Source organism: Phoenix dactylifera, unplaced genomic scaffold (assembly GCF_009389715.1).
Source record: "Phoenix dactylifera cultivar Barhee BC4 unplaced genomic scaffold, palm_55x_up_171113_PBpolish2nd_filt_p 000638F, whole genome shotgun sequence".
Classification (NCBI taxonomy): domain Eukaryota; kingdom Viridiplantae; phylum Streptophyta; class Magnoliopsida; order Arecales; family Arecaceae; genus Phoenix; species Phoenix dactylifera.
In genome coordinates this window covers 246,725-273,376 of record NW_024068030.1, presented here as the reverse complement: position 1 = coordinate 273,376, position 26,652 = coordinate 246,725, and the positions used below count along the sequence as shown (strand labels likewise).

At 38.7% G+C, this 26,652-nt stretch overlaps 1 protein-coding gene and 1 non-coding gene across 2 annotated transcripts; one reads left to right on the top strand and one right to left on the bottom strand.

Moving 5' to 3' along the window:
* Window positions 1–46: 46 nt before the first annotated feature.
* On the bottom strand, window positions 47–9,487 carry LOC103713176 (14 kDa zinc-binding protein). Its single transcript, XM_008800004.4, has 6 exons — window positions 9,375–9,487; window positions 9,197–9,295; window positions 6,646–6,732; window positions 6,359–6,506; window positions 384–501; window positions 47–299 (listed from the first exon to the last, which is right to left on the bottom strand). The coding sequence occupies exons 1-6, from the start codon at window positions 9,482–9,484 to the stop codon at window positions 232–234; spliced, it is 630 nt and encodes a 209-aa protein (XP_008798226.2). The 5' UTR covers window positions 9,485–9,487; the 3' UTR covers window positions 47–231.
* Window positions 9,488–23,897: 14,410 nt separating this feature from the next.
* TRNAI-AAU lies at window positions 23,898–23,971 on the top strand. The gene has a single exon. It is a non-coding gene; the product is annotated as a tRNA-Ile (tRNA).
* The last annotated feature ends 2,681 nt before the right edge of the window (window positions 23,972–26,652 follow it).

Sequence of the window (26,652 nt, the reverse complement as noted above, 5' to 3'; positions counted from 1 at the left end):
TGTCCACCAATCACTTCATTCTTGAATGCCAATCTCAGGCCCAAATGAGAAAGATGAAAGGTTGATTCTAGGTTGGCAAACAATTGGAAAAGAATCTGAAAGGTTCCAACAACAGCTTATCTATGAGTATCTTGATCGATTCCATGAACTGCGATTACATAAATTACAAGGGGAACTAGAAACAAATGAAGAACCCTCCACAAATTTGAAAAGAACAAAGAAACATCCAATTTAACCAGGAGGCCATTTCATTTGCCTTCCTCCCAGTATGTGTAAATGTAGATGGTACACCGATTGACCTGACACAAGAAAGACATGATCCTAATGGCATGACATATAATAGATATTAGCCATTAATAGAGGAAAACTGGATATAAACTTACATGCTTCAGGACCATTGTTGATAACAACTCGAAACCCATCCACTATGCCTTCCTTCTCGGCCACTACTTTTGCAGCATAAAGCAGATGACCCAAGATCTCAGCATGCCTTGATTCAGCCTAAACAGGTAGGCATCAACAAATGAACTACTGTTACTATTGGCGCTTGTATAACAGCAGAATGAGGAGTGGCAATAAATGAGATTTATTTTGCCATAAAATGGTTCAACAATATAACTCGATAAAGAGAGCAATTTGTTGCAACTATCTCTTCCATAAAATTAAAGATCTTGTCAGTTTTGTAAACTGGCCAACAAATTTAAATAAGAAATGCACAATATATGCGGCAATATAAGGATGAGAAAACTGCATTAGAACTGGCAAGAACCTTAAGAAATGTTGAAGTTTTTTATTATTCATAAAAAAACATCATGGGTTACCTCATGTTTTATTTGAGTACTACTAATTAATTTACTGTTTGGATAAATGTTTCAACATTTGAAGGTTGAAGCATGGATTTTACATTCCAATTTTTTGTTATATCACATGGACCAGATTTCCAAAATCAGAGACAACAGCAAATGGAACTTGGAGGAGCAGATAAAATGACTAGTGCAATAATAAGCAGATTCTTAATCATAATCATTTAACTTTGCCACAAGTATTCAGGGTTGGCAATAAATAAGATTGATTTATTTGCCATAAAATGGTTCAACAATGTGACTTGATAAAGAGGAGCAATTTGTTGCAATTGTCTCTGCAATAAAATGCAATATCTTTTCAGTTCTATAAACTGGCCAACAAATTAAAATAAGAAATCTGCAACATATAAAGCGATATAAGGATTTGAAAAAAAACTGCATTACAACTGGCAATGAATGTTTTGTGGGTGTTTGGGGGGGGGGGGGGGGGGGGGTGTTGATGGAGAGAATAACAAACATCACCACATTGCTTACTATCTTTCTCCTTACTTTCACATAAATGTTTTGGCTTCTGAGTTCTATTGCTGCAATACTTACTATATGTTGTCTAGTGAACCCTTAGGCTGTGTTCGGAAGTGCAATTTCGGCAAATAAAAGCCTCATAACCCACTTATTTCATCTCTATGCAGCCAAATGATCATTTAAGCACATGGCATAAACCACCTTTTCAGAAGCGCAGAATGGGTATCTAAAAAATAATTGGTACACCATAAATGCTTTACTTTTTCACCTTCTAACCCATTTACCCCACTTAATCAAGGAATAATTTACTCCAGTAAATGGATGAACGACTTAACACTCCCTTTTCCCCTCCAACGAATTCCATTTAACCCAACTATTCTGATTTTTATCCCATTTCCAAAAGTAACCTTAAGGCTGCATTGGAAGCGAAATAAATTAACGAGTAAATGGGTTAACTTACTCATGCTCCTCTTACTCCGGAATAAATTACTACATCCTACATGGAGTAATTTATTCTGAGGTTAACTGCAGTAAATAGGTCTGGAAGGCAAACGATTGTTATTTCGGAAAAGTGGTTTAACCCAAATGTTTCAAAACAAGCCTTTAGCTGAAAAAGAGTGGAATAATTGGGTTAAACATCTTTTACTCCCTCTATCCCGCTTCCAAAAGCAGACTAAGTAGCAGGAAACTTCAATTTAGGTAGTGTACCTGCTTCCAAATTGGAATCTCTCCAGAAACTCTTCAATGCACATGCTTCCTAATTATTTCCTTAATCCATATTTTTTAAGACATCAATTCCCTATACCCATACTAGGATCTGCTCCTGCACCTGCATTTCCTAACCAAAGCTTCATTACTTCTGATGTTTGTTTCGCAAAATGTCTTGTTTTGTGAGCTTCACTTGTTCTTCCTTCTCCCAAAAATCTTTGTTTGTTAGTTTTATGCATCATCTTGGTGACAAGTTAAATACTCAATATACAAGATGCATCTCTAGGGTGTCCATACATGAAGGGTACAAGTGTTAACCAATTTAAACTGTGAAAAAGAAAATATTGACTGTACTGTGTTCCTTGCTTCTTTACCCAAGTCTCTAGTGGAATAACTTTCAATATATTTCTGTATGTTAATTCGATTAACTTTGCTTGTGCATCAGATTCAACTGGACCTTTACACTGAAGTCTATGTTATAAGAAGAAGAAAGCAACACATGTTCAAGGCTAGCAACCACCTTTTACTCAAGTACTAATAAGGAAATACAACAAGCCTTCTGAAGTATGGAACCAACCAATTGCCAGCAATTCAAAGGTTCACCAATATTATATGGCTTCAAGGAAAAATGTCAACACCAACAAATCTATGATATGTTTCAGCCAATGTGTCCATCCATGATGGCAGCTGCAAATGCAATAATTGCTCGATATTCAAGCTAACAAGGACTCTTGGACATATCTAGTGATATCCATCTCTGGTAAGAAATTGCAAGTTCTGACTCTGATGCTTTAGTGACTAAGCTCAGGAACAAGTACTTTGGCTGGGCATGGAGGGCTACGACAATGGCTGGGAGGGTGACTCTCATTCAATTGATGCTCACATGCCATTCCAACATACCTTCTTGCACATACTTGGGTTCAGGGGTCTCTCCTTGATCGCATTGAGGCTGATAAGAGATCCTTCTTGTGGGCTAGTGGTCCATCTTCTTGCAAGCTACACCTGGTGGCTCAGGATCAGGTATGCACCCCCAAGGCACTAGGCAGGCTTGGGATTACCAGCATTACAGCCAGATGCTAAGCTGCTCTAGCTCAATTGGCTGACTTGCACCCTCAGAACTTATGGTCTTAACTGGTTCCTATAGTGTACCAAATACACTGCGTCTCCCTAGGAAAGGAGACTGTTGACTCTTGGATTTGGAAAGCCCATTACTCATGACCAAGATCTCACACTTCCTCAACTTTGATGGCTTTTGCGACATGGACAAACTGTCTCTATTTTTGATGATGCATGGCTAACAATAGTGCCACTTTGGTTCTATCCTTTTGGCACGATCAGGCTTTTGACCCTGACTTCAGGGCTTGTGACTTGTGGACCATGGATAAGGAGTGGGACCTCAGTAAACAGCACTGGCTTCTTTCTTTGGATCTAGCAGCTCTGGTGTCTCTGTTCCCTATCCCACAGGTTAATGCCAATGATATACTTTGTTGGGCACCAACTGGTAGCCTGACTTCCTTGTTGGCTGATATTGTGCATGCAACTGCTCCTACAGAACACCCTTTGTGCAACATTAGTTGCAATTTGGAAGCTAAAGCTTCAACCTCGTGTGGCTTTCTTTTGGTGGAAGGCAGCTCAGGAGAGATTGCCGACGGCAGAGATGCTCCATCAGAGACAACTGTTGCCTCAGCTTCATCTCCATCGTGCCACTACCTAGAAGAGTCAGTTGAGTATGCAGTACTTTCATTCATGCATGGCGGGGGAAGCCTTGCCTTCATCACAAGATGCATCACTCAATGGGAGACCATTGTTACACTAATCCAGCTTATAACTATAGGCTCAAGCTGACGATCCCTATCATGGAAGGCTACTGTCATAGCTTACGTGAAGGCATTTTGGAGGTCACGGAATGATATACTCTTGAACAGCAACCTTGCTCCACCTTAATGCCTTGCATGCATAGTAGTGCAAGCCATACTACAATATATTCAAGCTATGGTGCTCAATTCACTAGGTAGCACTTGATGTAGTGGGATAGCCCAGCCTTCAGGCCTTCCTCGACCCTATTTCACCTGGCTGCCCGCCCTCTCTTATCCGTTTGCTGAAAGTGAACTTTGATGCCTTTTTGCATAGAAAACATTATCTGTGATCGTAGCGGCAGAGTCTTGGCTGCTGCTTCTCTGTAGGTCCCTCAATCTACAAGGACTGGTAGAACTTCGCATGACATGGGAGTTTCTTCGTATGGTTCTTCAAAGTTTTAACCCAACCAAACTCTACTCAGAAGGTGATTTGATGATAGTTGTACGCTGGGTCCATCAGGGACCAAACTCCCTTTCTCTCCCCCTAGCTCATGCATGCATGTAGGGTGTCTGTTCTTTTCTTTCTCAGCTTTAGTACTTTCCTGTGCACCACATATACAGGGAAGCCAACGAACCCGTTGATTGGTTGGCCAATTACGTAGTCACTCACCAAGGCAATCACTTTTGGGAATATAATGTTGCCACAACCTCTTTTGGATATTGCACATGCGGACGCAACTAGTTGTATATACTCTAGAATACTAAACTTGTATTGTTTCTATAATACCAAAAGAAACTAGAAAGAGAAAAAGTTCAAAGTCTGATCCCTTACCTGTTAGTGAACAATAAGCAAAGCATTTTTCACTAATTTCTACTAAAGATTGAAGATATAGTGGTCAACATCAACCACCACCCTAACCCTAACAAAAAAACTAGAAAAATAAGGTTTCATGAACTCTGTGATGGTTGTACCCATGATACACAACCCATCCTCACCACTCACAGTGCATGTTCCTCCGACATTCCTCCGACATCAAAATATCATAAAAAATCATTCTAAAAAGATTCTTTTAGACCCATTGACAAGAGCATTTGATCTAGTGATGGAACCAAATATATGTTGTGATAATAGTTAGTCAAGTTCAAAATTGTATCTTCTCATATAGTTTAGAATAATGATTGGAAGGGTGAGTAGCCAAAGAGTACAAGTACTCCCTACAATAAGGAAAATGCTTACCAACTAAAATGTCAAAAGATTGCTGAAATATGATATTATTAATGACATCAAAACTGTCCATATAAAATGAGGTCCAGACCCAACAACACTGACCCAAGCCCAAATTTCACCAAGGCCCGACCCCTCCCCAAAAGAGTATAGGCTGGAAATTGTATTTATCAAGAGATTTTACAGATACCGATGGTCATTATATGCAGGTAGCTATATATTTGACTAAGTCTTTTTTGTTTCTTTTGAAATCTTTTAGTGTATCATGTAGTCTTTAGTACTTTTAATGTTACTTCTTGTGCATTCATCCCTTTTAGACATGAGGTGCATTTATTGTCTAGTTAAATAGGTGCACCAATAGAGATGAAGAAAAACTTTCTATGTATAAGGGTTTCTTACAGGAGACGGGAGAAGTTCTTTAGTTAGTGAAAATTTCTCATTTTTTTTTTACCTTTATAAGAAAGAGTTCCTCTTTCTCCTTGTGATATCTCCTTTTTATCTAGCAATTGGAGTAACTACTGAACACCAAATGTTGAACAAAAAATGTTTCCTAATTGTAGAACAATGAACAAATATATGGTCCACCCTTCATATTTTCTAGTCAAAGAAAGCAATAACTCAGTAGGCACACTCTGCTATGACAATGAACATACCCAAGAACTAGGAGTTTTCATAAGCAATTTGGGGGGAATAAAGGAATACCCAAATTGGCAAACCAAATCTCAACTATTTATCATGAGTTAATATAGACAATGCAGTCTATAACAAGACTTAATTGAGTGGGTACAAGAGCAGGTGTAGGTGTGGGTATATGGGGTAGTGGGTATTTTAAAAACACTTGAATTAAGGAAGCAGTTAGGAAGTGGGTGCACATTCAAGTTTCTAGAGGGATTCTGAAGTGGGTATATTACCATAGATAGAAGTTTCCTCCTACGAAGGCCTTGACATTTTTCTGGTTGTACAGGTTGATTCGAGTACAAACTTTTTTCTTGTTAAAAAAAATGAAAGCAAGATTTTTTCGATACCATTATTAGAAGCAAGTCATATTATGAACATTGGATTTAATTTATCTAAGAATGCCCATGTTAAATTTTTCTCAAGTTTGACAATTGGAGATGCAAGGGATGTCATATTTGTTTCCCATTTAATCAAGACATGCAAAGAAAAGAGATCCTCTAGGGTCAAGTTCAAGTTTTCTTTTCTTTTCTTTTTCGATGAATATCATTAATTCATTTTCTTTATAAGCTTGTGCACATCAACATATAAAGGGTATAAATTAAAGCAAAGAGAACTGCCTCACATACCTTCCCTAGCTGGGTCAACCCATCCCTAAACTTTGGGATGAGTAAAACATGTACAGGAGCTTGTGGGTTAATATCTCGAAAAGCCAAAACTTTATCATCCTCATAGATGATAGTCGAAGGAATTTCCCTTGCTATAATCTTGTCAAATCTGGAAGAAAAAGAAGAGGAAAATGAATGGAGGAAGCATAAAAGTAACATTATGCATGACTGGTCTCATATGGTGCAAACTGCAACGTATTAAAAACTTTTATTGAAGAATCGAATAAGTACATAGGTCAAAGCCTTACATGGTGGGACCTCCGTTATCTACACTGGCTGCAGCTGCTTTGGCAGAAGCTTCTTCATTGACTGAGGCAGTAATATGGCATACGCATCTGACTTATAGAACAATAGTAACTGAGATGTTTATGAAATTCTAGAGCACAATTTAAAAAATATTTATAGAAGCGATTCTCTAGTTAAAGGAAAAAATTAATAAAAACGGGCTAGAATGCATCACAGTAGTATCTATCAGCAATATTAAACAACACAAATCAATTGAAATTTGCTACTTCAGGACTTCGAAATGATTCAAATGTACAAAGGAATATTGCAGCAAACAACATAAGGAACATAAACTCAATGCAGACAATTTAGGAACAAGAATTATGAGGGAAGCAATTCAGTAATGCTACTTCATTATTGCCATTCTTGGATCGAAATGATAAATTGTATCACCAATCACTGATGCAAGGCATATCTGGGAGAAAAAGAGGGGGGCGGGGGGGTCTGGTGGGAGGAGCAGGAAGAGAATCCCTAATGAGCACCATAAACAACCATATACCAACACGTGGAGGAAAGAATGTCTAAATGTAAAACTGTTTCTGAATTCAGCCTTCCATGTTTTCAGATTCTTTGAAGATTCTTATGTTTTGCCTTCTAAAATATTTAACCATTCTAATCTCATGCTTGTAGTTTCAACCACAATCTCTAAAAAAAGCTTATTCAAAAAATATAAAGCATTTTATTCTCATGCACATAAAAAGAGCAGAAGGTAACCACATTGATGTACATTCCCTAATGTTTCTGTAGGTTCCTGACATAAACCATTTATAAATTAAACTTGAGACTTTCAGTGACAGGTTCTGTATTGCACTTAGGTCTATGAATGATGCCATATTCCTCATTGGAAACTACTGGAGAGAGGAACAAGTCATGAGACCTGCAAGATTAGCTGCCAGAGAGGTAAGTTCATTCAACTAGGAAGCAACGTAGCAAGAATTTTCTAGATTAGGATAGAATATCCTACAGCCCCCCTGCATGCCAAAAAAAAAGGAAAAAAGAAATGCAAGGTTTAATATGAAAGACTGCACCCATTTCTATGGCACAAATCATTATGCGAAGAGCAAAGTTAAGCCAAAAAATTCCATTCAGGAAAACCTTGGACTTTGAGAGGAGCAAAAAGTTTTGCACCTTCTCCTAAACAAAACTTACTACTAATTTTCTGGCTAAAAAGAAAACCAGATGCTAAAACTTGTATCTCCTCTTATTTCCTTATCCACCAATCCTCATTGTTAATTTCAAAACAAACTCAATCAAGAAAGGAAAACAGAGGTCGACCACATTATTCATTAAGACTACTTTTTATCACCTGGAGATTATGTAGAGAAAAACAACTTCAAGTGAAAAGCAAAACATAGGAGGGCAAATGTATCAATTTAATCCCTATAGAGTTATAGTTGACGGTGACTCTCTACCATAAAGAATTGAACAAGCTAACACTCTTAATAACATTTTATAACAAGAGACTAACATATCTCTTGAAACCAATAACAAACATCCTTAATCATTTACTTGAGAATGATGCCATGTTCATAATTGAACTAGGATTAGTTTTATAGTTTGAGCATCTTTTTCACATCTGAATGCCAAACAAGTGTCAGCTATCAACATCCTTATTGGGGTTCGATCAGAGTTGTTATTGGATGACAGATTATGCAAGCATCATATGCTTGCACTGAGCACCTTTTGTTCTTCCGTGCTGGCATTGATTATAATACCCTATAATGGCCTATTATGCTTGATCCTCTTATCTTTTACATCACTTGAATGCAAGATCAGTTTGGTTTGATATCCTTCCCTCAGCAATTGTACTTTCATAGAAGACTCAAACCTAGAAGAACAAAAAATATAATAAAGACAGCATCTGCCCTCGAAAATGAAGGCCAACTATCTAATGAATGAGCAAGCAATGCAACTTCCAAAAATGAATGAAGCACCTCAAGATTAATTTTCATTTTGACACATTTCTAACACTTTCTTAAATCTAGTTTTTGAGCACATCATGAACCTTGTCACGAAGATTCGTAATAACATGCATGCACTTGTCAGGTTTCACTTAAAATTGTTAACATGCAAACATGATTCCAAACAAAAAGAAATAAGTTCTGGCGCATGCTCCAATTTTGTCAGAGGCGAAGAGGATAGATACCACCCTTCCCTAAAAAGCAATGCCTCCTAGATACTGATTTCTATTATGAAACAAAGAGCAAAGCAAGGAGGGAACGGAATTTCCTTTCCACAAAGAAAAAAAATCCAATTTTTACTCAAAATTTAGACCCATCTCTGTCCCCTTTACTTTCCTGGTCCTAAATAAACTGCAACCATAGCAAGCAAGCCATCAGTTTAACAATTAACCTAATCCAAGCCCTGTTTGCTCAACAAGGAATTTAGATAGACCCATAGATGTAGGGTTTGCTCATTTTGGTCGAAGATATCTCCAACCAAAGTCCAGACTCAAATACAGAATTTAATCACAAAATGGAGGAAAAAGAATTGGGGCATCAATGTAATTCAAACCTCTCCGGCCGCAACGAATATGAGGGAGCTCGGAGAACATCAATCGAGAGCTTGGAGAAGGGTTTTGGAATCGCATAAGCTCGAAGAACCCGAGAAAACCTGGTCTCATAGAGCAAGAAACCACTTAAAAGTGGGGAAGAGGGGGCGGGGGGAGAGAGAGATGAGAGAGAAAGAGTACCGGAAGAGAGAGAAGGCAGTCGTTAGCGTCGCGGCCATGGCTTTCACCGGAGCACCGAAAGAAAATTGGTGGGGGGAAGCATTCCAAGCCTGGCCGGGTCTACAGCCCATCAAACCGATATGATTTTTTTAAAAAAGAAAAAAGTTCTTATTTTTTTCATATAAATCGATATATTTGGAGGCTTAGTACGTCTAATTTGCATGGTGTTACATTTTGTTTAATGATAAATCGATCTAACATAATGCTTGATTAGATCACTAATTTAAATTAAAAAAACTACAATTAAATTTAAATCCACTAATTATTGCTTTTTTATATATATAAAATTTAGCACGCACGCAACTACCAAACTAATTCAAAATAGTTGTTATTATTTTTTATTTTATTAATCAACCAATTATCTTTCGTAATACTTGATTAATTTTTTTTAATAAGCATGGCTGGTCATCTCAAACAAGATTTAGTCCATTAGATATTTTAATAGGTAATGACGTTTTGATAATAGTGTCCATGCCACCTATTAGTAAAATATTAGTTAATATGAGAATTTTTTTTGTTTACCTATGGCACTAATGCATGATAGCACATGTGATTTTGATGTTTTAGAAAATTTTTCCTATTATATATATATATATATATATATATATATATATATATATATATATATATATATATATATATATATATATATATGGACTTCATTTGAATGCTCATTAAGAAAGAGGAGACATGAAACAATGAAGTTGATTAAGCTTATATTTGCTTTAGATCCAAACTTCGGTTAGTTTGTTTCCTTTCTTCATTCTCTACCAAAACCATGGAATAGTTTTCTTCATGTTCATACTATATGTGAATATTTTTGTTCAAGATAGGACATGAAATGATTCAAAAAAAAAGTCACCATATATTTGGATTTTGTTTCAAATTAGGTAGATGAAAATTTACCAATGTCATGCTCTCTAAATTTTGCTTCACAAGATGATAAAATAGGTAGAAGATGAAAATAAACTTTTAATATTTTTATATATAAAAGAAGAGATGATGAATATAGATTTAAGATCCCCCAAGACTCTCATGCCCCATTAGATTTATCTTCTTAGTTAGCATGTGAATTGTTTGAGAAGCATAATTGCTATCCTCAAAATTGGGACATGCCAAACCCTCAAATCTTTGTTAAGCTATCGCTACTTGTATTTGTGCTAGAAAACTAATTTTCTATATCCATTGATGTGCTATGTGATAATATCTTGCTTGCTTATAATTATTTTTCTAATAGAGTAATTTATTCTACTTTTTTTACAACCACCAAAACTTAAATGACTCTTAGCAATTTTTAAATAGAACTTGTCGTGGATCCACTTTAGGTGAATGATTTTAAATGTGTATATGATCATTCTCAACACTTGATTGTTCTTAAATAGAACTTGTTTAGTTTATTTTAATGTGAATTGGCATTGAATGCTTTAATTGTAGAGTCTTTTTTCAAAAATCTTTTTTGTTGAATTCTTTTAAGTTCAAATTCAAGGCCAACTATGTCACACACTTATTATTATAATTTGTATGAGGTAATTCAAAATGGCCTACAATCATGGGCATTTTTATATGGATTTTTGTATGTAGAGGTCATGTAATTCTTTCTGATATGAATAAAATTTGATGATGTTGATGATATTTTATAAATTTACTTTTATTGCAGCTAGACCAGATCCAATTTAATTAGATGATTTCTAGATGGACATACAATTTCTTCTTGCAATTTTATTATTTTGTCAGTCCATTGCTTATTTTTTTATATCAATTTTTCTATTTTATTTTTTGTATGTTGCCATACTTATCAAAGATTTTACAATTGCTAGAAGCTTATAGAGTCATGTACCGCTTGATTTGCAATGCCGATGAGTTTAGAGGCATCATTTTAGACTAATCTAGTGAGGGAAGAGGTGATCCTCCAAATGTCCAAAAGCAATGGATGTATATTATCAAACCGATTTATCCATTTTGATACCTAAGAAATCACTATTTTAGAGTCTTGTTCTGGCTATTTAAGTTGTTGTTTGTGGGCAACAAGCTTGTGGTTAGGTTTAGTAATTGCACAGGCATACCACTAGCATCGGATAGCTAGAAAGGAGATAAAAGAAGGAGATAGTGATGGTAATATAGGTTTAAATGTCTTGACCTTCAAGAACTTTCGCTTTGTCATCAAATATGTACCTACAACAACGAAAATATATTCGTTATGAAAGAAGAAATATGTGGTGACAATATTTTTTGTTACAAGAAATAGGAAAGTTTATCACACTATAACATCTTTTGTCACGAAAGATTAATATTTGGTGGCATATATGAACTCATAACAAAAAATCCAAAATATTTGGAGCAGCAAAATTTGGTGCCATATTTTTGGTGATAAAATATTTTGACAAAATAATTTTGATCACTAAAAATTTGCAGACATTAGTTTAGAGATGAAACCTTATTTTCTTCACCAAAATTATAATAGTCTGTGATGCAATTTTTGGTAAACAACATTTGCAGGTTTTTTTTTTTGAAATAAAATAGGAATAAGCGAGGTGAAATTATGACCACCAAAATATATGTAGTATGCAATAGATAGCACCAGCAGATTTTGTAAATTGTTAGTGTTGATAAAATTTTGTTATAATATAGTAATGATCATCACAAATTCCCCTTAATATAGTAGAAGCAAAAAATTTGGCACCTATTTTTTGATGATGATTTTTTTTTTTACTAAAATTTTCATCATTGAAAAAATTACTAGCAATAATTTGGTAACAAAACCTTATTTTCATCACAAAAAAGTTTCCCCTCAAAGGGCATCAAAATTTGCCACCATATTTTTGGTGGCTAAATTTTTGTACAAAAATAATTTTCATCGTTAAAAAATCATAACAACAATTTGATGATGAAACCTTGTTCTCTTCATAAAATTGCAATCATTTGGAACACAATTGGTTTTGTCACCAACACCAATTATAGAGGATATCTAATTTTTTGAATTGAAACAAGAATAGGTGACAAGAAATTTACATCATCCAAAACATAAATATTTAGTAACGTAAGATATTTTGTCACAAAACTTATGAATTATTAGTGATGACAATTTTTGTCACAACATATTAAAGATCGTTAGAAAAAAATGCTTAACTATGGTGGGAATTGGTGTTGTATTTTTGGTGATGAATTTTTCTACAAAAAATATTTTCATCACTAAAAAAACTAACATTAGTTGCATGATGAAAGCTAATTTTCCCCACCAAAATTATACTTTTGCTGACAATTTTTTTCATCAAAATTTTTATCACTAATAATCTTTTTTCTTAGGCTTCAAAGTCATGAGAAGAGTGCCCTGGCGCACTCTCAAAATATTTTCCTTGTACTATGTACTCTTGACATTTGCATGCATATGCCTTACACAAAATCTATGATCAGCAGTTGGAAGGATGGATTAAAATATCACCACTAGACATTGCAAAAGGTATAACTACAATAAAAATGTTATATACCATATAGAGTCGAATCAAAACTAGTAGAATTTAACTAATAATGCTTACTTTTTGCCTATCAGATATGAATGCCCATCCATGGTCTTCATAGGCCCAATTAGCATTGTTCTTTGCCTCAACTATTAACCAAGCTATGGGGTACATGTTATCATTCCCATCTATTGTAGCTAACAATTGACCCCCAAAGGATCCTCTAAAATAGCATCCATCCAGGATAATTATGGGAAATCCTATCTACAGGCATTAAGACAAGCATAGGGTCTTGTGAAAATAAGTTGGCTACTCTTAGCTGGGCTCCTTATATCCATCAATGTTGTGCTTTTAGGGTTTCTTCTCCTAATAATATCATAATACTCCTAGAGATAGATATATTACTCCTAATGGTTCTTGACACAATAGAAAAAGAACGAAGTGGCGATTTGATTGGCGAGGTTATACTTTGAATATTAATACAAAAATAGAAAAACTAGATTGAAGAATTTTTCACCTGGTGAAAGAAATTCTCTTAAAAAAAATTTACTAATATCTCAAAAATTGTTTCTTACAATGTATTGCATACATATTTATAGGACATGATATCCTAACCCTAATTCGGGCATTAAACCTGATTCTGAATCATACTCAATAATAAGAAAATATGCTAGAAATATCTATTATAAATATGAAAATATGACTAAAATTTGATACAAATAGCCTAGTAGGGTATTCAACCTGGCTCCTTTCATGCTTGGTATGGCCCAATTAATCATAATACCTGTTGGCTACATCTTGTGCCGCATCAGTTCCCTTATATCATTTAAAGTACTTTTGTTTTGACCCTCTTGACCTTCCCCTAGAACCTTTTAAACTCCATTTGTTATTAGATCTAATGTCCTCTATATATCTCTCAACTAGATATTTAGATGTGACATTATGGTTATGGAATTGCCCTCCACACTTGTTTGTTTTAAGGAAGGTTTTAATCTAAATTGTATCCTCCCTTTACATTGGAGAGCATGAATTATCTACCCACAGTCCTTACAAACTGCTATCACTCTGCTACTTTCATTCTTCATATATTTGAAATCAAAACCTGTGAGACACGAGGCTGAAGTCGGCAGCCCTCACCGACTTCAGCCCCGATTCAATTAGGGAAGGAGCCAGAACAGAGGATCGCGATGGCGATCCTCTCTGGCTCCTCCGGGGGTGCAAACGGGGCAAGGGCGCCGCGGGAATCCCGCGGCACCCCTTCCAGTCCATCCGCGGCCGATTCACGGCCGTGGATCTCGCTCGACCGCCGCGATTTTCGCGGCGGAGGACCGTTACGATGGGGCGATAAAACCCCATCTATTCCTTCCCCTAGGGCCACCCCGAGCCTCTCCTCCTCCTCTTTCCTCCTTCCCTCCTCCTCCTCTCCGACCGGTGTGCCTTCCCGACCGAGCGCCGCCCGGATCTCCCTCACGGCCATCCCCTGTTTCGAGATCTCCTTCCTCTTCGGAAAGCACCGCCGCCACCGCCGCTTGACCACCGGATCAAGCACCGGCGACCGAGATCTTCCTCCCACTACCTCTGCCACTGCCGGTAAGCCTCTTTTGGCCCTTTATTTCATAATTTTTCTTCTGTTTGGGCCCTAAACCGAAGTCATCCTTGGACCCTCCCTTCACGGCCGAGCCGCCGCAGCACCCTGCCGCCGGCCACGACCGCCCTACCGACAGCCGCGTCCCCCGCAAGCCGTCGGCCGGGCCACCGTCCGGCCACCTAGGCCAGCCACCCTACTGCTCTCCTTCCTCCCTCGTTTTCCCATCTCCCCTGTCCATGGGGAGATCGGGAAGGAAGAAGGCCCATTGTGGGCCGTGAGCACTTTGATGGGCCGTTGGGCCCAGTCCACTGCAGGCCCAACTTGGGCTCAGTCCGCTGCAGGCCCAACTTGGGCCCAGTCCGGTTGGGCCCAGTTGGGCAGTACCCTTGTGGGCCCAACTTGGGCCCAGTTCAGATCCGAGCCCGGAACCCGAACCCGAAACCCGAACCCATTTGGCCAATAAATGAAATTTTGCAGTTAAGCCCTTCGCAGTATATTATTTCATAAAAGAGTCTTCTGTAATTTGTATTTGATCCCTGTAGAAAAGATTTATTATATAATGGTCCCCAACTATATTTGTTTAGTCCCTTTACTCAAGCTTTATTACGGAATGGTGCTATATAATTAAATATTGGTTCCTAAAATGAATGAACCAATTAGAAGCCAACCTTGGGGGCCCTATTGGGCCGAGTTAATGCGGGCCCATTGGGCCGTGTCCGATATGGGCCCTATCGGGCCATGCCCATTATGGGCCAACTCTGGGCCCTGTTGGGCCATGTACAATAGTATTATTATTTTTAGTTCTGCTTAGCTCTGAAATTAACAAAAAATTAATTAAATTTAAACAGGTGAATCTGATCTGCCTATCTGAAAGTAGGGATTAAGCGAGAAGAGGTAAGTAACTTAATACTTCAAGTGTAATTTTCAAATTATTTGATAAATAGATTAAATTTTGATGAATGTTTTGTATTCTGTAAAATGGGTCAGGCATGTTAAATTTTATTTGAAAATTATGTTGTATGCTCTGCAATCCGTAAACTATGATTGGGAAATTTATGAAATCTGTCTTTATATATATGTATTCTCAGCATGGCTATGATCTGTTCTGTTCTGTTCTGGCCCCGCCAATGGGGATTATACGTTGGACCTATCGACTTGTAATCTGTGAGGAACCGGTTTCGACACCACGCCACCGGTGATTAGAATAGTGGTTTCTGGACACCGTTTCCACCGGTGACTAACAATAGTGGTTTCTGGCACTCTGTGCAACCCATGCCACTGGGTTACGTGGCCGTAGCCTATCATGTTGAGATTCTGGTATCTGAGTTTTTGGAAAAATGATAATAAGTTTTGAAAATAGTAAAACGATGTTATTTATGATTTATTCCAGTCATTATCCTGTGTTTTGATCTGATATGCTCTGACCCCACTTTGGAGTATTTTGTTGCTTACTGGGCTAGTGTAGCTCATTATTTTATTTTCTCTATTTTTCAGATTCAGAAGCTTGATCGCACGGGATTGTTAGATTTTTCGATGATTTTTCAGTTATTGGCATTTCAGTTAGATTAGTTTGGACATTTGAATTATGTTGGCATATGTTATTTGAATTAGTTTGGACATTTGATTTTCACTTTGGAGTATTTTGAATTATGTTACCAAATATTATTTTGGAACTCTATAAGACTGCTTTTGACCAACTTAAATAATTATGTCATCTTTAAATATGTGTGATTGCTTTGATATGATCTGCTGCCTTACACGCCTGTGCGGTCCGCCGTGTGGACGTGCGGTGTCTGCCGCGCCTCGGGCTCGGGGCGTGACAGATTTGGTGGTATCAGAGCTTAGGTTTCAGATTCATAGGGATTATGTTTGAAACAGTCATATTTGAGCCTAAGTTTTAAGATCCTTAGGATTCGTTGGAAAGTTGAGAGATGGGGTAGTAACTAAACAAAGGGATAATGTTCATTTGTTTTGTTAACTATTTTGTATTATTCTGTTTGGATAAATTTTTAAAATTTATATATTTTCACTGAATCAGAATGCCGCCTCGCCGTGTCCGTAGCTTGAATCAGATGGTTGGGCGCTCTCGGGGAAGAGCCCCCACTAACCAAGCAGGCGAGGCATCACATAACTTAGGGCCCCAGGGTCAATCAACTCCAGAAGCTGCCGCCGGAAATCAAACTCGGATGCTCGAACTGATCGAGGAGGTCGTCGGGTTAGTATGCCAACAGAGGCAACAACCTCAACAACCAATCCAGCATGATGTTGCTCCTCCTAAGCAAAGAAGAAGTATAGCAGAATTCAAGAGAATGGCACCTTCGACTTTTAAAGGCACTACTAGTCCTCAAGAGGCCGAAACCTGGATAGATGAAATGGAGAAATCTTTCAGGGCAATGGAGTGCACCGATGAAGAGAAGGTCAGATTTGCCACCTATATGCTTCAGGACCGAGCTCATCATTGGTGGATGTCTGTGGAGCGCACATTGGCACCCGAGCAGGAGGCACTTACCTGGCAAAGATTCCGCACAGCATTCTACTCCAAGTATTTTCCCTCCAGTCACCTGAGGGAGCTAGAGAGGAAATTTCTCAATCTGAATCAAGCAACTATGACTGTGGATGAGTATGAGGCAGAGTTTGACAGGCTATCTCGGTTTGCTCCCACCCTCGTCATGGATGCAGAGTCCCGAATGAGGAGATTTGAAGAAGGATTGAAGCTTCACTTACGTCGGAGTTTGGCCGCAATACACTCGACGAACTATGATGATCTGGTAGACAGGGCTAAGAATCTGAAAATTATCTGGAAAGAAACATATGATGCCAAAGATAGGAAACAAAAGAAGAGAAGCAGAGATTATGATGCTCGCAGTGGACAGAATTCTAGCAAGACTGCAAAATCACATAACCAATCTTGGCAATCAGGGAAGCAAGGATCTTATGGAAAGACTATTCAGCAAGAGAAGCATAAGTGTGATGCATGTGGTGGTATGCATAAGACTGAACACTGTAGACGATTATCTGGTGCTTGTTTCAGATGCGGCCAGCAGGGTCATAAGGTAGCTGAGTGTCCTCAACAGGACCTTCGATCAGTTCAGAGGTCTCAAACTATAAGAAACCAGCAAGTGCAAGCTTCTCCTGTTCCGGCTCAGTCAGCTCAACCTTCTTCTCCTAAGCAACAGAAAGGGGGGAGACTGCGCACACAGGGTCGTATTTATGCACTGACTCAGCAGGATGCTCAGGCATCCAACACGGTGGTGTCAGGTACATTGCCAGTTGCTTCTGTTTATGCTCATACACTATTTGATTCTGGTGCTACGCATTCTTTTGTGTCATCTACATTTGTGCAAAAACATGACCTGCCTTGTGTGCAATTAGAGTATGATCTGCATGTTAGCACTCCTGCCGGAAGTGGGATGATTGGTAATCAGGTCTGCAAGACTTGTCCAGTTCAGATAGTAGGTAGAGACTTGACTGCTGACTTAATAGTTATAAATATGCATGACTTTGACATAATCCTCGGTATGGACTAGTTAGCATCACATTTTGCCACCATTAACTACCATGAAAAACGGGTAAACTTTCAGACCCAGGAGATACTGAATTCAGCTTTATGGGCAGTGGTGCATATACCTCCCCTCGAATTGTCTCAGCTATGCAAATTGAGCGACTACTTAGAAAGGGGAGTTTGGCATATATTGCCACAGTGGTTGACACTAGACTATCAGATCAAAGATTTGAAGATATTCCAGTAGTAAATGAATACCCCGATGTCTTTCCGGAAGACCTCCCTGGCTTGTCACCAGATAGAGAAATTGAATTTGCAATTGATTTGATTCCCAGTACCACACCAATCTCCAAGACCCCCTATAGAATGGCTCCAGCTGAAATGAAAGAATTAAAGGAGCAGTTGCAGGATCTTCTTGATAAGGGTTTCATCAGACCTAGTGTCTCTCCTTGGAGAGCTCCAGTCTTATTTGTAAAGAAGAAGGATGGTAGCATAAGATTATGTATTGATTACCGAGAAATAAATAGGGTAATGGTAAAGAATAAGTATCCTCTACCAAGAATAGATGACTTATTTGATCCGTTAAAGGGTGCTCAGGTATTTTCCAAAATTGATCTTCGTTCTGGGTACCATCAGTTAAAGATAAGAGCTGAAGATGTGCCAAAAACTGCTTTTCGTACTCGGTATGGGCACTATGAATTTTTGGTCATGCCTTTTGGACTGACAAATGCCCCTGCAGCTTTTATGGATCTGATGAACAGGGTGTTTAGACCCTTTCTGGACAAATTTGTAGTGGTCTTTATTGATGACATCTTGATCTATTCTGGAAGTCAGGCCGAGCACGAGCAGCATTTGAGGTTAGTACTGGAAACCCTAAGGCAAGAGCAGTTGTATGGTAAGTTAAAGAAAAGTGAATTTTGGCTAGACAGTGTAATGTTCCTAGGGCATGTAATATCTAAAGAGGGTATCTATGTGGATCCAAAGAAGATCGAGGCAGTGGGCAGCTGGAGCAGGCCCAATAGTGTTACTGAGATTCGCAGTTTTTTGGGCCTAGCAGGATATTACAGACGATTTGTTGAGGGTTTTTCCTCTATTGCTGCACTTTTAACTCGACTAACTCGTAAAGAAGTTAAGTTCGAGTGGTCAGATAAATGTGAACAGAGCTTCCAGGAGCTTAAACAACGTTTGGTGTCAGCTCCCATCCTTACCCTTCCTTCTAGTGGTGAAGGTTATACAATCTACAGTGATGCCTCAAAGAAAGGATTGGGTTGTGTGCTGATGCAGAATGATAAGGTGATTGCCTATGCTTCCCGACAATTAAAGTCATATGAGGAGAACTACCCTATTCATGATCTTGAACTTGCTGCTGTTGTGTTTGCATTAAAAATTTGGAGACATTATTTATATGGTGAATCTTGTAAGGTGTACACTGATCACAAAAGTTTGAAATATTTTTTTACCCAGAAAGAACTAAACATGAGACAGAGAAGATGGTTAGAGTTACTGAAGGATTATGATTTGTCTATTCATTACCATCCGGAAAAAGCTAATGTGGTAGCAGATGCACTGAGCAGAAAATCCACTGGTAGTATTGCTGCCTTACTCACCTCTCAGAGGAAAATTTTGGAAGATCTAAGAAGAGCAGAAATCGAGGTATGTTGGCATGATCCTGATGCACTTTTGGCAAACCTACGTGTCCAACCTACCTTGATAGAGAGGATCAGGATTGCTCAAGCAGATAACCCTCAGTTGCAAAAGCTTAGAAGTGATATTGAATCAGGTTCTCAATCAGAATTCAGACTTCATGAGGATGGATCATTGAGATACAGGAACAGAATTTGTATTCCAAATAACTCTGATTTAAAGAATAAAATTATGAGGGAAGCTCATAATACTGGATATACAGTGCATCCTGGGGGTACTAAGATGTATAAGGATTTGAAAGGTACATTTTGGTGGAATAATACGAAGAGAGAAATTGCACAATTTGTGGCTCGGTGTTTGACATGTCAGCAAGTTAAAGCAGAGCATCAAAGATCGGCAGGGTTGTTGCAGCCCCTACCACTTCCTGAATGGAAGTGGGAACACATCACTATGGACTTCGTCTCCGGGTTGCCTCGCACTCCTAAAGGTTATGATGCTATATGGGTGATTGTGGACAGATTGACAATGTCGGCACACTTTTTAGCATTCAAAGTAGGAATGACCTTGGAAAAGTTTGCAGAGCTCTACATTGAACAAATAGTGAGGTTGCATGGAGTACCCGTATCCGTTGTTTCCGATAGGGACTCGTGGTTTGTATCTCACTTTTGGGATAGTTTGCATAAAGCCTTGGGGACCACTCTGAGCTGCAGCACAGCTTTCCACCCTCAGACTGATGGCCAATCAGAAAGAACCATTTAGACCTTGGAAGATATGCTAAGAGCTTGTGTAATGGATATGAAAGGTTCTTGGGACCGTCACTTGCCTTTGGTTGAGTTTGCATATAATAACAGTTACTAGGCAAGTATTCAAATGGCACCTTATGAGGCTCTATATGGAAGAAAGTGTAGATCACCTATTTGTTGGGATGATGTTGGTGAAAGAAAAATTATGGGCCCCGAGATTGTGCAACAAATAGTAGAGAAGATCCAGCTGATCAGGGAACGCTTCCGGATAGCTCAGAGCAGACAGAAAAGTTATGCAGATAATAGAAGAAGGGAATTGGAATTTCAGGTCGGAGATCATGTGTTTCTGGAAGTGTCTCCTACTAAAGGGGTGATGCGATTTGGAATACGCGGAAAACTCAGTCCACGCTATGTGGGCCCCTTTGAGATTCTGGAAAGAGTAGGAGCTGTGGCATACAAATTGGCACTTCCACCTTCACTGTCTGGAGTTCACAATGTTTTTCATGTTTCCATGCTAAGAAAGTATATTCCAGATATGAGCCATGTGGTAGAAGTGGCTCCCTTGCAGCTTAGAGAAGATTTGACATATCCCGAGCAGCCTGTACGTGTGGTTGATAGAAAAGAGCAAGTGTTGAGGAGGCGCACGATTCTTTATGTTAAGATTCAGTGAAGCAATCACTCAGAACGTGAGGCTACGTGGGAGCTGGAGGACGAGATGAAGGAAAAATATCCGGATCTTTTTGCAAGCTAAGGTATATTAAATTTCGAGGACGAAATTTTTTTTTAGGGGGGGAGAATGTGAGACACGAGGCTGAAGTCGGCAACCCTCACCGACTTCAGCCCCGATTCAATTAGGGAAGGAGCCAGAACAGAGGATCGCGATGGCGATCCTCTCCGGCTCCTCCGGGGGGGGGCAAACGGGGCAAGGGCGCCGCGGGAATCCCACGACACCCCTTCCAGTCCATCCGCGGCCGATTCACGGCCGTGGATCTCGCTCGACCGCCGCGATTTTTGCGGCGGAGGACCGTTACGATGGAACGATAAAACCCCATCTATTCCTTCCCCTAGGGCCACCCCGAGCCTCTCCTCCTCCTCTTTCCTCCTTCCCTCCTCCTCCTCTCCGACCGGTGTGCCTTCCCGACCGAGCGCCGCCCGGATCCCCCTCACGGCCATCCCCTGTTTCGAGATCTCCTTCCTCTTCGGAAAGCACCGCCGCCATCGCCGCTTGACCACCGGCGACCGAGATCTTCCTCCCACTGCCTCTGCCACTGCCGGTAAGCCTCTTTTGGCCCTTTATTTCATAATTTTTCTTCTGTTTGGGCCCTAAACCGAAGCCATCCTTGGACTCTCCCTTCACGGCCGAGCCGCCGCAGCACCCTGCCGCCGGCCACGACCGCCCTACCGACAGCCGCGTCCCCCGCAAGCCGTCGGCCGGGCCACCGTCCGGCCACCTAGGCCAGCCACCCTACTGCTCTCCTTCCTCCCTCGTTTTCCCATCTCCCCTGTCCATGGGGAGATCGGGAAGGAAGAAGGCCCATTGTGGGCCGTGAGCACTTTGATGGGCCGTTGGGCCCAGTCCACTGCAGGCCCAACTTAGGCTTAGTCCGCTGCAGGCCCAACTTGGGCCCAGTCCGGTTGGGCCCAGTTGGGCAGTACCCTTGTGAGCCCAACTTGGGCCCAGTTCAGATCCGAGCCCGGAACCCGAACCCGAAACTCGAACCCAGGCCAATAAATGAAATTTTGCAATTAAGCCCTTCGCAGTATATTATTTCACAAAAGAGTCTTCTGTAATTTGTATTTGATCCTGTAGAAAAGATTTATTATATAATGATCTCCAACTATATTTGTTTAGTCCCTTTACTCAAGCTTTATTACGGAATGGTGCTATATAATTAAATATTGGTTCCTAAAATGAATGAACCAATTAGAAGCCAACCTTGGGGGCCCTATTGGGCCGAGTTTATGCGGGCCCATTGGGCCGTGTCCGATATGGGCCCTATCGGGCCATGCCCATTATGGGCCAACTCTGGGCCCTGTTGGGCCATGTACAATAGTATTATTATTTTTAGTTCTGCTTAGCTCTGAAATTAACAAAAAATTAATTAAATTTAAATAGGTGAATCTGATCTGCCTATCTGAAAGTAGGGATTAAGCGAGAAGAGGTAAGTAACTTAATACTTCAAGTGTAATTTCCAAATTATTTGATAAATAGATTAAATTTTGATGAATGTTTTGTATTCTGTAAAATGGGTCAGGCATGTTAAATTTTATTCTGTTCTGGCCCCGCCAATGGGGATTATACGTTGGACCTATCGACTTGTAATCTGTGAGGAACCGGTTTCGACACCGCGCCACCGGTGATTAGAATAGTGGTTTCTGGCACTCTGTGCAACCTATGCCACTGGGTTACGTGGCCGTAGCCTATCATGTTGAGATTCTGGTATATGAGTTTTTGGAAAAATGATAATAAGTTTTGAAAATAGTAAAACGATGTTATTTATGATTTATTTCAGTCATTATCCTGTGTTTTGATCTGATATACTCTGACCTCACTTTGGGGTATTTTGTTGCTTACTGGGCTAGTGTAGCTCATTATTTTATTTTCTCTGTTTTTCAGATCTAGAAGCTTGATCGCACGGGATTGGGGAGTGCGTTAGACTTTCCGATGATTTTTCAGTTATTGGCATTTCAGTTAGATTAGTTTGGACATTTGAATTATGTTGGCATATGTTATTTGAATTAGTTTGGACATTTGATTTTCACTTTGGAGTATTTTGAATTATGTTACCAAATATTATTTTGGAACTCTATAAGACTGCTTTTGACCAACTTAAATAATTATGTCATCTTTGAATATGTATGATTGCTTTGATATGATCTGCTACCTTACACGCCTGTGCGGTCCGCCGTGTGGGCGTGCGGCGTCTGCCGCGCCTCGGGCACGGGGCGTGACAAAACCCTCTTGAATGGAGTATAGTCTGAAGACTTTTCTAAACATCATACGGGAATCGAGTTTTATGGAAACATCAAGCTTTATAGGCTTTTTCAGATAAGAAATTTCATTGGATTCAAGGTATCTTGTGCCATGAATTCCATTGTCAAGCTCACTCTCATTGTCTAGGCTTTTGTTTTCACAACTGTCATCCGACACTGGCTCCTTACTCTCAATCCCATCATCTCGATGCATATCCTTTTCTTATTAAGCTTGGAACGTTCAAACCAACTCCTCAACTATTCCTCAACCATATTTTTATCACTATCCTTTGGAATATTCATAATTAAATTTCTTTAGATTGCTAAGGACAACAAAGCTATCAATCTCACTATCCATGCTATGTCATTGCCACTTGCCTCCTCCCCATCACTAGTTGAAATCTTGGATTTGTCATGTTTGTTTGTATTGAAAAATAATTATTTAATATATATTCTATAGATTATATCTGCGGCAAGAGAGTATATCATTTTATATAGCAGATAAAAATCGCATTTGAATTAAAAGAAGGAAAGCTATCAATAATACGAATATGTTTGGCGTTACAATGTGGAAAAGTTGGCCTATTAGCTCAGCTGGTTAGAGCGTCGTGCTAATAACGCGAAGGTCGCAGGTTCGAGACCTGCATGGGCCAATTTTCTACTTATTTTTATTTTTTCCACTTAATAAAAGGACTTTTCCTTAGCTTGTTTTATTTTTTTTAAAAAATTTTCCTTAGCTTGTTTTATTATTATTATATTTTATTTTTCCCACTTAATTAAAGAACTTTTCCATAGCTTCTTTTATTATTATTTTTTAACTTTGCTGGATTCTCTGTTTTGTGTTTACTGTTTGCAGACGACACTAATCCTTTTTTTTAATTTTTCCACTTAATAAAAGGACTTTTCTTGAGCTTGTTTTACTATTATTTTTTTAACTTTGCATGGATTCTCTGGTTTCGTGTTTACAGTTTGCAGAAGACACTCATCCTTGCTAAAGCTAAAGAGATTATATTTGCAATCTTAAATACATCCTATATTCTTTTGGAATTTTGAATGGATCTATAGGGGTGGCATCTTAATTATTGTATGTCTGTTCTAGTTTATATGGTAGCAAATCTTGGGTCTCATTTCTCTGCTGTTTTAATGGGAAGCTGGTGTCATTTCCTACGACTTATTTGTGCCGTTTTCATTTATCAAATAAATTTCAATCTTCCTCATCTTCTTCATGGGTATACTAATAAAAGGACATTTTTTATCTTGTTTCAACTGTTCTTTAACTTTGTTGGATTCTTAGGTTTATGTTTACAGTTTGCAGAAGACACTGTCATCTCAAGGATTTTGAATGGATCTCTAGGGGTACTGCTCTAGTTTATTTAAGCTATGATCCCAGGCTTGCAAAGCGAGCTTGTGTACTGCATCAATTTATTCAGTGAAGTGGCCTAGGAGCTAAAGCCCCAAGCTTAATTTAGAAATGAGCACAATTTTTCTTTTAAGTCTGAAACACATATAAAAGTTACCACGTCTTCCAAGCTCTAGTATAATGAGCATATGCAACGCTCACAAAAAGATGATCTTATAATTTATTACCTCTAAAGTCATTGTATAGTACTTTTTGTTCTACTCACAACTGAACAGAGAAAATGAAAGATAACTAGGAAAACAAAGAAGAGGATAAAAAGAAAGGTGTAACAAAGCTGTTTTCTCCTCCTCAACCTTTTCAGAATCCTTTAAATCTGTATTTAGTTTGCCCCAACGATACAGGGCAAGAGAGGGAGCCACAAAATCTAAAATTACTACGAACAACGCGTTTGATTCGTGGAAAGAGGAGAAAGAAAAGTATGGTTAATAAAAAAAGAGAAATACGCCATATTTGGTTGGAGTTTTCAAAAATAAGAAAAGGAAAAATAGCTTTCATATGGAAATAAAAATTTCATATTTCATGAAAACAAAAATCCATATGGGATGTGAGAAAACCCAATTTTCAGTAGTCCAATTCTCAACTACCAGAAATTGGGATAAATTTGTTTTCCAAAAGTGCCTTTAAACATTTAGATAGAATGAGGTAAGAATTTTTCCTTTATTAAAAGTTTAACGGGTATTCTACATAACTTTTTTGTGAAAAGAGGCAGGCAAAAGAGGGATTTTCGTAGTTTGTAGATCACTCGAATAAATGGATGCTCAACCAAATATAAACCACTATACAATATGCCACTTTTTTATGGTTAATCAAACAAGCAAAACACATTTTTTTAGGCATCAGATATTCAGGCATCAACTTTCTAGAAAAATTATTATAGCGAGAAAAAATTCTTTTCGCAAATCAAATGAGTCCAAAGTTGTTGCAGCCAGTTTCTTTTGGATTATGGGACAACCACAAAACCTTAGAGTGGGTAACAAGAATCATCATATACTAAGTGCTGATAATAGAATGAGGCGGTTGATTTCCATGGTTAAAGATGATAAAGGCTGAATTTTTAGTAATAGCAAAAAACGATGCCATCAGACAAAGTCCAAGCATGTTCTATAAATCTCAGTGATGAGGCAGCAAATGGATTTTATATGGTTGAAAAAAACAGATGTATCAGTAAGAAGATTGCTATGAAATTGTTTCTTCATATGAATTTGGAAAATGTTTATATGGATCTCATAGTAGAATTATTTTTCAGACTTACCCAAGTGTTACTAAAAGTAACCATAGCGGTAATAAAATAGTGAAATTGAGGATGGTAACAAGGTACAAATTAGAGTTATTGCTAATGCTAATTTAGATACTGTATTTTCTACAAAAATGTTATAATTAATGTCTTGCATAATGGTATGTATGAAAGAAGAAAGATATATATCATTCTGCTGGGTAGTATAGTGTTGATTAGTATGAAGTAAGGCTGTAAATGGGCTGAGTTGACCACGAACCCATCCACTTAGGCTTGTTCTGGACCCAATTTAAGGACTGTAAGGCCGGATAGGGTTCCAAATTTGGACCTATTCCACAATTCAGGTCATATCTAGGTTTATTGACTTCTGACTCGATCTGAACTGACCCGATCTAATTGTTATCTGGGTCTAATTTAAATCTTTTGATTTATTACCCGACCCGACCCGACCTGACCTGATTGTTTCTATTTAATGCATTTCCTTGTATTTAGATTTTTGCCGATATGCTATAATATATTTGCGGTGCTCCCCATATTATGCTTATGAAGCTAATGTTTTTCCAGCATAGAGAATTTGACCCAACTCGGTCCTAGTTTTCGAGATTGAAGTCCTCAGCGTGCAGTAACTGTATAAATTTGAGGAGCCCGTAGAAGCACTAAGTTTCTCCAGTAGTCTGCAA

Excerpts from the sequence above, each read along its gene's own strand:
- LOC103713176 (XM_008800004.4), bottom strand. The coding sequence starts at position 9,484 with ATGGGCTGTAGACCCGGCCAGGCTTGGAATGCTTCCCCCCACCAATTT. Across the intron at positions 9,296-9,374 it reads ACTGCCTTCTCTCTCTTCCG|GTTTTCTCGGGTTCTTCGAG; the intron begins GTACTCTTTCTC and ends CTATGAGACCAG. Across the intron at positions 6,733-9,196 it reads TATTCGTTGCGGCCGGAGAG|ATGCGTATGCCATATTACTG; the intron begins GTTTGAATTACA and ends TCTATAAGTCAG.